Source organism: Macrobrachium rosenbergii, chromosome 23 (assembly GCF_040412425.1).
Source record: "Macrobrachium rosenbergii isolate ZJJX-2024 chromosome 23, ASM4041242v1, whole genome shotgun sequence".
NCBI classification, from domain to species: Eukaryota; Metazoa; Arthropoda; class Malacostraca; order Decapoda; family Palaemonidae; genus Macrobrachium; species Macrobrachium rosenbergii.
The window spans coordinates 34020278-34032777 of record NC_089763.1 but is presented as its reverse complement, the minus strand read 5'-3'; the positions used below and the strand labels follow the sequence as shown (position 1 = coordinate 34032777).

Below are 12500 nucleotides of genomic sequence, written 5' to 3'. Positions count from 1 at the left end.
TATCCAAATATAGTATATAACAATCACATTCACACATCTGAGGAATGACACTTGCCAATCAGCAAAAGCTTAGATAAAAGCTTTAATTCTCGATTTGCTGGTATCGAAAAAAAGCATGAGGAAATCAAAATTCAAAAGTTCATTGATGTTCAGTTACTTTTCCTTACGTAAGTTCATATATCTGTCCACCCACCTATTTATCTGTCTGTCTACCAAGATAGATAGATAGATAATATATGGACAGATGGACAGATAGATAGATCCGTCAGTTATGCAACCCTTGCGTCATCTCCCAAATGCTGTGTTCCGCTACGCCCTCACGGCCGAACACTCCGGAATAATGAGGTGTGATTGTCACACTCCCGGAGTTTTCTCATCTCTCAATAACTTGATATTATTATTTTTTTTTTTTTACTTTTCGTAGCCCAGAGGCTCTATTATGTACTCCCTTAGTTTGCCTCTATTTTTTTATTATTGTTATTATCATCCTCGAGGGAAGGTCAACAGTAACCTTCCCTTGGCACTGTCATTCTGGTCTGGTTCACAGACAATAATTTTTTCTTGCATAATTTCCTTTTTTTTTTTTCTCGGGAATTTGTCATTTTTGTGTGAATGGTTGATTAATGAGAAGGAACGTCAAGGTTGCCTGAATAAAACTTTGATTTATTCACAGAGAGAGAGAGAGAGAGAGAGAGAGAGAGAGAGAGAGAGAGAGAGAGAGAGAGAGTTTCCTGAAACTCGTTCTGTTGCCTCTCGTCACTAGATTTGTACGCGCCCCTGGAAGAGCCTAAGCATTGATGTTTGGGATGAAGTTGCTAGCCCCATGCCCATAAAGTAAACAAAATAAGTAATTGTGAAATGTATTGCTTTGCCATTTTATGATCGGCTGTTTTCCATTTCATTTTAAGCCTTTTTTTTTATTATGTCTGAAATATGAATTTGAGTAATTCAGAATTGTGTTTTTCTTGAAATTCTTTATTCTTTTTCATTTTTACTGTTATTTTGTTTTTACTTTATTTCCCTTTCATTTTCATAAAAATTTGGACAGCTGTTACGTTTTCACACGTGTCTGTCGACTTTTCCTGTTTGTTTGACTTTTAGAAATTTCAAAACACTACAGATATGTCCCAGTGAAATTATTTTGGGAGAAGTGGGCTAGGGGGCGACCAACCTTTTACCCCCCTTCAGATCGCTGATCCATTTCCCGATCTCTTTAAAGGTCGAACCTCTTATTGCCAGTCACGTGACCAGCCTTTGGTCGAAATTTGGGAAAAATCGTGAAATGACTTTTATGCGTAATCCTGCAATCGAACAAAGAAACAAACCAAATTAAACTTAAACTTTTTGGGGTTATTTCTTAGTTTTCTGTAAAAGAAAACTATTGAGATGGCTTTGTCTGTCTGTCCGCACTTGTTCTGTCCGCCCTCAGATCTTAAAAACTACTGAGGCTAGAGGACTGCAAATTGATGTGTTGATCATCCACCCTCTAATCATCAAACATACCAAATTTGCAGTCCTTTAGGCTCAGTAGTTTTTATTTTATTTAAGTCTAAAATTAGTCATGATCGTGCGCCTGGCAACGCTATAGGACAGGCCACCACCGGGCCGCGGCTGAAAGTTTCACGGGCCGCGGCTCATACAGCATTATACGCTGTGCAGGAACTTCGGCGCATTATTTGCTTGTTTATTTTATTGCCTCTGGATTGTCTTGACTTATATATGAATTTTTTTTTTCGTTAATGACCTAATTCTTTATACCCATAAAATACACTTTTTGGAGGTAATTTTTAATTTCATTTCCTCTGAATTGTCTTTACTTATATATGAAATTTTTTAATAACCCAACCCAACACCCCCTCACCCCCAAAAAATCAACTTTTGGGGGCAATCGTATCATATAATTAACCCTGAATTCTCTTGACCTATATACGATTTATTATTAATTTTTTTCTGAAGACTTTTTTTCATTATTATTAATTTTTCTCTTTTATGATTTTTTTTCATTGCAGGAGGAAAGCTGGGCCCGGATTCTCCAGCCTACCAGTACTACAGCCTCCTGAGTGGAAACGAAGAGACGAGAACCATTACTGCTGTTGCTCACATCTCGCAAACAGCCACACACATCCTAGCTGTCAGGTAGGCTGTTGTCGTTTTATTTTCTAGTGCTGTTAGACCTCTTTGGAAGCCTTTTTTATTTTGCCTTTGGTTTTGTTTTTGTTTTTCCTCGTATGAATAACCAGACGGTTGCAGTGCCGGGTCTTTAGACCAAACTTTCAGCTACAGAAGCTAATCTTTTAGGCCTATATGTTTCATCGACTTTCAAGGTTCCCCTGATAGTAACGTGCTCCTATCCTCGTTAGTAGCCCTTCTTCAGTCTCTCTCAATAATGGTATTCTACAATGTAAAGAATCTCCCTTATCTAGGCACTTAACAATAGTGAAGTTCCATCCAGTAGGTTAATGTTTAACAATCGAGCGTAATATTACCCGAGACACTTGTCTTATTCCGTGGATTGTTAGGCCCCAGTCATTTCTTTCCTTCTCCTTTTCTGATATTGTATATCCTCTTTCATATTGTCATTCAGTCATGCAAGAAATATTCTCATTTCCCAGTCACTCAAACGCCGTCTAATCCGGTGGGCCTATGTTTTAACAGTCGGATGCTTGATGTTAATCCCAATTTGTCCCTCCGCCATTCTCGGTAAATATATCCATAGCCAGCATTGTTATTCAGTCTTGCAGGAAGCCTTAAGCTAGCATGGTCTAACGCAATAGGCTTATGTTTAACAGGTCTATAGTATATAACTTCTCTTCCTTCTTCTTCTATCTGGTTTATGGCAGGAAAGATCATTGAGACAACTGCACCACCGGTTCCTCGAAAAAGGAAAGACGGAATGAACAACGATTTCGGAAGTCATGATTCTTATCAGTTTCAGTTGAGTGGCGTCCTCCAGGCGTTGTCTTTGCAACGGCGCCTCACTCTGCTCGTAGGACTGAGATTCAGTCTGTGATTTTCTAATACTTTTATTTTCTCGACTTCACTTTAATTGTCTTTAACCTTTCCTCCAAATAATATGGCATTCTTCTTTAATTTACTCTTCTTCTTGACCTCCATGCAATATAGCCTTCTTCTTTCATTTCCTTTTTCTTTTTCTCCAAATAATATGGCATTCTTATTTAATTTCCTCTTCTTATTTAATTCTCTCTTCCTCTTTGCCTTCAAGTAATATAGCTTTCTTCCTTCGTTTTCTCTTCTTTCCCTCCAAGTAATATAGCTTTTTTCTTTGATTTTCTCCTCTTCTTTCCCCTCCAAGTAATATAACTTTCTTCTTTTTCTTTCCTAATTTTCTTTTTTTCTTTCCTAAAAATTTTCTTCTTTTTTTCTTTTCTTTCCTAAAAATTAATTTTCTTCTTCTTCTTCTTTGCCTTCAAGTAATGTAGCTTTTCTTCTTTAATTTTCACGTCTTCTTTGCCTCCAAGTAATATAGCTTTCTTCTTTAATTTTCTTTTTCTTTTCCTCAAAATAATCTAGCATTCTTTTTTTAGTTGCTTGTTTTCTGCCATATTTGATCAGTTTTTCTTGACTAAATTATTTTTTTATAATACACACTTCTGGATGAGTAACAATTCCAAGATCTACCGCAGGAATATTTATGCAAATATTCAACAGTCATAATAATTCTTCTAGTCATTTGTTCTTATCATTCATCAGCCACAATCTTTTCTGTTAATTTATTTATTTTATCTATTTATTTATACATATGTATTTATTTGCCTGTCTATTTTTTATCTTATTAATTTATTTATTAATCACACATTCAGTAATATCTATACCTTTTTATTGCAAATATTCAGTAACACCTAGAATTTTTTTAATGCAAATATTCAGTAACTCTAGAATCTTTTAATGTCAGTATCCAGTAACATCTAGAATTTTTTCATGCAAATATTCAGTAACATCCAGAATTTTTAAGTGCAAATCCTCAGTAGCATCCAGAATTTTTTAATACAAATATTCAGTAGCATCCAGAATTTTTTTTAATCCAAATATGTAGTAGCATCCAGAATTTTTGAATACAAAGGTTCAGTAACATCCAGAATTTTGTAATGCAGATATTCAGTAACCTCCAGAGTTTTTAAGTGCAAATATTCAGTAGCATGGAGAATTTTTCAATACAAATGTTCAGTAGCATCGAGAATTTTTTAACACAAATATAAAATAACATCTCGACATTTTCATACAAATATTCAACCATATCCAGAATGTTTAGTGCAAATATTTAGTAACATCTGGAATTGGCAATGCAAGTATTGAGTAAGATCTAGGTTGTTTGAAACCAAATATTCTGCAGCATGTAGAATTCAACAGTACAAATATTCAGAAATCATAAGTGTTTAAATATCTTATATAAAATATTATATGATATATATATATATATATATATATATATATATATATATATATATATATATATATATATATATATATATATATATATATATATATATATATATATATATATTCCAGCGTGGAGGAATAGGGCGTTATCAGATACACTCACAGCCAAAATATATCCACAAAGCACAGCAAAAAGAACGAAGCAAAATGAATGGAGCATTTGATGAAAATAGCGAAATTGATCTCAGTCCCCCTCCCCCGCCGTCCCCTTTCTCCTTCCCCTTCCCCCTTCCCCCCCACCTCCACCCATCAACTTTCTCTGCCCAAAAGGTCAAACGGGAATTGATGAGATGGAATTTCAATCCTTCCTATCAAATCTAACGGCGTCATTTCCGACACAATTTGTGCTTGCATTGTTCAGGTCTCATTTTCTTTCCCTGCAATTTTTTTTTACATTTTTTTTTATGCTTTCGTTTCCTTAATGTGGTTTCACTCAGGCGCTTACGTAGTTGGTTGTCAGCTCTCATTGTGACCCTTTGTACGTTTGCATAGATTTTCTTTCTTTTTTTTTTTGAGATGGTGAAGCCTTACTTGCATTTAAGCGCATAACGTTTTTTCCTGCAATTCTCTCTCTCTCTCTCTCTCTCTCTCTCTCTCTCTCTCTCTCTCTCTCTCATTACTCTCATTTAAGTGCATAACGTTTTTCGTCTCTCAATCTCTCTCTCTCTCTCTCTCTCTCTCTCTCTCTCTCTCTCTCTCTCTCTCTCTCTCTCTCTCTCTCAGCCTTACTTATTACTCATTTAAGTGCATAACGTTTTTCGTCTACAATTCTCTCTCTCTCTCTCTCTCTCTCTCTCTCTCTCTCTCTCTCTCTCTCTCTCTCTCTCTCTCTCTCTCTCTCTCTCTCTCTCTCTCTCTCTCAGCCTTGCTGACAACTCATTTAAGTGCATAACGTTTTTCGTCTGCAATTTCTCTCTCTCTCTCTCTCTCTCTCTCTCTCTCTCTCTCTCTCTCTCTCTCTCTCTCTCTCTCTCTCTCTCTCTCTCAGCCTTACCTACAACTCATTTGAGTGCAAAAAAAATAATCGGACAATTTTCTTATACACGCTTTATTATTCCTAATGATTCATATTTTCCAATAAAATTTCAACGATTTTGTCACAGATTTTTCCATTATAATTTAGTGATTTCTTGACAGTTTTCAATAAAAATCCAAGGGTTTTTTTATAGATAGTTTTCAGTAGTGATCCAACGTCTTTCTGAAAGCATTTTTCAAAAATGATAACCTGCATTGCTTACATTCTTAAAAATATAAAAATGTTTTATTCACATATTTTTTCAACAGTAATTAAATGTTGTCCTTTCATATATGCTAGGTAATGAGATTTTAGGCTTGATCTGTTTGAATGTTTGCACCTTTTAATAATAATAATAATAATAATAATAATAATAATAATAATAATAATAAGAAGAAGAAGATTTTTATCCTTGGGAATTTATAAGGAAAGAATTGTATTTCCTTTTTTGTCTCTTTTATTTTCTTTATTTCTTCAAATAACAATTTGGTATTCAAGAGAGAGAATGAGAGAGAGAGAGAGAGTGAGAGAGAGAGAGAGAGAGAGAGAGAGAGAGAGAGAGAGAGAGAATGAAAATATAAAACTTTTGTCACAATAAAATTACTATGATTACTACCACTAATGATAGCCATAATAATAATGTTTTAATGATTTTAATAAGAAGAGGAAGAAGGCAAGAAAAGAGGAGACAGCGAAGAAAATTCTCTCCAAGAAAAGAAAGGAGGAAAGTAACCTTCTTATATAAGAAGGGTCTGTGAGCTGACCAGTTATAGACCCAAAAAAGGGACGGGCGCCTCTGGAGTCACTGCACCCATAACCCGGTCATTATTAGCTCAGGACAGCATCAGGGGTCTTAGGCTGGTCCTTCTGGCGGTCTGAGAAAGGGTACCCTTCCTACTCCTTCGTCCTATCATTAGCTTTCCCGTTTTTTTATTTTTTACCTCCTTTTATGATAAACTTGTGGCTTTACTTCTCCTAACATAATTGCCAGCAGCTTTGGGCTCCTACCCCACCCCACACTATAAGTCAAGGTCATTCCAAGGTTGAAGGTTAACGAACCTCACCAAATTGAACCCATCACTTGCGCCCCCAGTTGTAAAAGTCAAGGTCACTCCAAAGCTGAAGGCCAGTGAACCTCACCAAAATTGAACCCATCCTTCATCCCGCTTGTATAAGTCAAGGTCAGTCCAAGTATGAAGGTCAACGAACCACCCCCCCAAAAACTGACCCCTACCCAAGCCCCTCTTGCATAAGTTCTGGTCCGTAGTCCTTTCTTTCTCCTTGGCCCTGTCCTGTTAGGCGAATGGAGAAAGGATTCCTGTTGCCAGAGAAGGAGCAGGTCGAGAGTTTCTTTTCTTTTCTCTACATCAAAACTTGTATGTATGTAAGTATGCATGTATATACTGTATATTTGTATGTGTACCATGCATTTCATGTATGGTCTTGATTTATATATATATATATACTGTATATATATGTATGTATATAAATATAATATATATATATATATATATATATATATGTATGTATGTGTATATATATATATATATATATATATATATATATATATATATATATATATATATATATATATATACACCTTTCTCTCCGGTATAAGAAATTCCACGATATTTCTCTCTCTCTCTCTCTCTCTCTCTCTCTCTCTCTCTCTCTCTCTCTCTCTCTCTCTCTCTCTCTCTCTCTCTCTCCCCGGCCTTCATCCGGAATTACCCTTGAGATTTGTGATAACCTTGAAGTCTCTACAGCTGAGATCCTTCGCCAAGTCCTCGTCAGCAATCTGTAATGAAAACAGATTCATTAATCGAGTTTCATGCTTTTAGTTAACATTACATAAAGTAAATGAATATTTACCATTTCCTTATATTAACTCTGGGAAATCAATGACGTTATGGATGCCTTAATACCATTACCCGGGAACAATTACTCTTCTTGAGAATGCTACGATACCGTTACTTATGGAGTAGCAATGCTTCCTTAAAGGCTTGGGATACAGACTGTGGAGTAATACGGACCGCGGAGTAATAGTCTGCCCAGTAATATAGTCTATGGTGTAATATTCTTACGGAGTAACGGTGGCGTAAAACAGACTGTGGAGTAATACAGATTATGGAGTAATACAGACTGTGGAGTAAGACAGTCTACATAGTAGCTCAGACTGCGGAGTAACGCAGACGTCGGAGTAACAGACTGCTGAGTAACACAGACTGCGGAGTAACGCAGACTATGGAGTTATACAGACAATGGAGTAATACAGACTACGGAGTAACCTACTCCTGAAACCGAGCTTATCGTCCTCATTAATTCTACAGGCCTCGTACCCAGAAGGAATTCGAGCCCAGGATGATTCCACCTGTAATAATTGGTACAGGTAGAATCGGATAGCGTTAGCGTCTCTCTCTCTCTCTCTCTCTCTCTCTCTCTCTCTCTCTCTCTCTCTCTCTTGAAAGCCTCAGTCTACTGTGAATGCTTAAGGAGGTTTGGAAATGACTAGTGTATTTTTGACAGTTATTGTTGTGTGTGTATGTGTATACGTTTAATTGTGAATAGATGTGTTTCATGTACATTTAGCTTTGATTGACAATTGATTGACAGTCCAAGAAATCATTAAGAGACCTTTGTTTCACGTCTGCTTCGTGGTTACTGCAAACGTACAGCTACAGGTTGAAGAAAGCTTTTTCAACCTTCGGGCAGTTTGAATGTCTCATTGTTCCTCATGTTCTTGGATAATAATAATAATAATAATAATAATAATAATAATTATAATAATAATAATAATAATAAAAATAATAATAATGATAATAATAATTTGTCCCAAGGTGAGGTTCCAAGATTAATGACATATTAACTATGCATGTTCTGTGATTACCCAAGTTGTTCACCTATCGTCCGAGTCTTCATTTTTTTCCTCTGGATTTCAGTTTTTGTTACTTCTATTTCCTACTAGTACTGCTGCTGCTGATGCTGCTGATGCTGCTGCTTCTGCTACTTCTAGCGGCCTTTCCCCTACTGTAGGTCTTTTACCTTTTTGGGTGTTCTTGATAGGATTAATGCTACTTTTCCTGTATGCTGCTACTACCTCCCGTCTTTTGCTGCTAATAACTGTAGGACCTTCTTTAGTGTTGATGCTGCTTTTGATACTTATTTTTGTTGCCACTTTTACTGCTACAACCAGTATTTCACCTCCCACCGCTATTATTGCAAGTCCTTCCATACTGCTATAAATCGTCCTTCGTACTTTCCCCTGCTTCTCTTCTTTTCTCTTCTTCCCCTTCTCAGTTTCACTCTTCCTCTCTTTTTGCTCCCTCATCCTTCTCTCTATTTCATTCTTCTTTCTTCTTCCACCTCTTCCTCCTCCTCCTCCTCCTCCACCCTTCCTTCGTCCCCCGTCCGCGGTCCTCTTCTCGCCCCATGTCTTCCTGCTCTCCCACCTCCTCCTCCTCCTCCTCCTCCTCCTCCTCCTCCTCCTCCTCCTCCTCCTCCTCCTCCTCCTCCTCCTCCTCCTCGAGGCTGGGAATTCCAGCCCACGTAAAACCTGAATGACTGGAAAAGGGGCAGATTGTAGGCAAGAGAGCTCCAGAGTCTCGAGTTCCTCTCGGCTTAGCGTTTCGCGTAGGATAGATAAGACTAAGAAAAAATATCGGAAAAAAAATACTCCCGGGTTGTTTCGGAGACTTACTTGCTGACTTGCTTTTTTTTTACTCTTTGGCCCTCCGTGTCTCGTTGTGTTCCATTGCCGCTTGCAACTGACCTCTAATGCTTGCTACAAGTTTCATAAGCGCCTTATTCGAAAAGGCTATTAGCACCTTCGAGTTTTTATTCAAAGATTTTCTTATTTACTCATGTTTTTTTTTTTTTGGGAGGTGGGGGGGGGGCGGGCAGAGGCTTTCTTATCGTGAAAGCTTTCACGCCTCGATGTAACCCACTGCTACCTGCCTGCAGCTGATCGCTAATCTTTGCTGCAAGTTTCATTAATTTAGCTGGTCCACTAGTGTAGTGGTTAGTGTCGTGACATGCCACTCAGATGTCGCGGGTTCGCGTCTACCCCAGGGCGATGAAAAATCACTGGCTCTGTATCGTGATCAGTTACTGCTGCAGTGTGGGATCTGCGGTGGGAGGTTGAAACCAACATTCTTTGGAAGCTTCAAGGATTTTAAATCAATGACCCCTTTGTTGTGCTTGTTCCTTGTGAATAGGTTTCATCTACTGAAATAATAATAATAATAATAATAATAATAATAATAATAATAATAATAATAATAATAATAATAATAACGTTTCTCTATATAAGGCAACAAAACCTTCCAAGCTGTTGCCGAAATTACTGTTACTTACTCTCTTTGCTTTTGAGTCAAATATAGAACAATTAACACTTGCAACTGACCCCTCAGGATTGTTGTAAGTTTTTCATATATATTTGAAACAGAATGATGATGCTTCAGTCTGTTCCCCATTTATTTATCTGAACGTTTTTTCTTGCAAAGTGAGAATGCAAAGGAAACCAGCAGATAGGGAGAATATTAAGAATTCTATCATTAAAATCTGAAGAAGTATGAAGAATGTATGTACAAATCTGTGAAAGTAGTCACACAATATTCACTTGTTCACACACACAAATATATATATATATATATATATATATATATATATATATATATATATATATATATGTGTGTGTGTGTGTGTGTGTGTGTGTGTGTGTGTGTGTGTGTGTGTGTGTGTGTGTTTTAAAATGTTAGATCGTTGTTAAATTACAGTAATAAAGACCTTCTCTCTCTCTCTCTCTCTCTGTCTCTCTCTCTCTCTCTCTCTCTCTCTCTCTCTCTCTCTCTCTCTCTCTGTATATATATATATATATATATATATATATATATATATATATATATATATATATATATATATATATATATATATATATATGTATGTTGTGTGTGTATATATAAAAATTATATACAGTATATATATATAAATATGTGTGCATGTGAAGTAGTGTGTTTATGTATGTTTATAGCATCACAATGAAATGAACGTGACTACACAACCAAAAGAAGTGCGAATAAGGTCTGTAGAGCCTAGAAAACGAGATGATCTTTATGCATAACATCAAAGAGTGGCAGAACCAGCCTGCAGAGTGAAATTTCCAGACCCTTAAGGCTGGATTATTTCACGGAAGTGATCGACTTACATTAGAGGGTGAAAATATACATCTCTGTGTTTATTTCGAGTCTATGAGAACCTGAATAGAAACGCGAATGATACGCGGAAGAGATCTGAGCTTAGCTGTCTGAGATAAGCCTTGATACTAACAAAGGAAATCTACTGGTCACGATTGTTGGATCTTTCATGCAAAATGTGCATGGTGCTTGGAGTTCTTCCTCTTCTGCTTTGTTAGGTTCTAGGATGCGTCCTTCAGCTGATATACTCAGGATATACGTGCCTACAGATACACATACATACTTACATACATATATATAATACATATATATATATATATATATATATATATATATATATATATATATATATATATATATACATACATACATGTATATATGTATATGTGTATATATATATATATATATATGTATATATATATATATATAATATCAATTCAATATCAACCCGTCTCCACCATGATAGCTGTTTGGGAATTTTGTAACACTTAGGTAATTGTGAATTTTAGTCACTGACACACGCGTGAATATCATGTATGCAGATAATATACGAAACCACAAATATGTATTGTGTGTGTTTATTTGTGTGAATGTATGTCTTTTATGCAAATATGCGTTACCTTGCAGACGTCTCTTTCCAGTTATATAATTCTGTAATACAGGAGGGCGAGGGAGCTCCTGTATATACTGGTTCCCGACCCTGCCCCTCCTTTTAAAGCTGTAGGTGCTGGATGGAAAATTCCTACCCGGAAGGCGGCTTATCTTTGACGTGCCCAAATAATTCTCTTTTGTTTCTCTCTTTTATTTTAAACCCTATTCAGTGGAACCTGTGTGTTTCCGTATGAACATATTCTGTTTTGTTGATTAATTTTTATTTATTTGTTATTTATCTCTTATCCTCTTAGCTCGGTTTCTCACTTTCTTCTCATGAGGATATTCTATTCGGTTGAGGCTAACTTTGCGAGTTGGTTAATAATAATAATAATGATAATAATAATAATAATAATAATGATAATAATAATAATAATAATAATAATAATAATAATAATAATAATAATAATAATAATAATAATGATAATAGTAATAATAATAATAATAACAACTCCACAATCGTGTCAGTCAAGTAATTTACATTCCTGTCTTTTGCGATGATGAGAATTTAGTCGGCAATGATGATAATAATATTTTAAAATAACCATTCAAAAATGCTTTTCATCTCATTCGGAAAAGTATTAATGTTACCGTTAATGAAAAAAATCCATTTTTCCCCGAAAGTCTGGAGCCGGGAATGACATGATAAAAAATTACTTTTTTAGTTATATTTTATTTTGATTTCTGTAACTAGTTGAAAATGAGAAACTCGCACAGACAGACAGACAATCGAAGCGGTCTGATATCCCCACGAGTACATCAAGAGAAACCCGATTTTCTATTTCAACCCGATTTGAAACGAGGTATGTCACCGGCAGCTGTGATTATTTCTGAGTTCAGGCAAACGCAATGAAGAGGAACGCTTGCTCTTCAATGTCAATGTTTACCAACACATGGCAGAATGGGAAGGCAACTGCATCTCCTTATCTAGCCCAAGGCCGAAGTAAATGAGTAGAAAATGCGCCTAAGTTTCTTCGGCGCAGTCGAGTTTCTTGTACAACCGCTACAGCGTATAATCAAGGCCACCGAAAATAGATCTACCTTTCGGTGGTCTCGGTATAATGCTGTATGAGCCGCGGCCCATGAAGCTTTAACCACGGCCTGGTGGTGTCCTATCCTATTCCGTTGCCAGACGCCCGATTATGGCTAAATTTAACCTTAAGTAAAATAAAAACTACTGAGGC

General features: G+C 36.3%; 1 protein-coding gene across 1 annotated transcript in view; it reads left to right on the top strand.

The window, feature by feature from the left end:
* Positions 1-12500, top strand: part of LOC136851466 (uncharacterized) — a 188011-nt gene that overhangs the window by 108650 nt on the left and 66861 nt on the right. Inside the window, 1 exon segment of the mRNA XM_067125570.1 lies at positions 2010-2136. Coding sequence (XP_066981671.1) covers positions 2010-2136 — 127 coding nt within the window.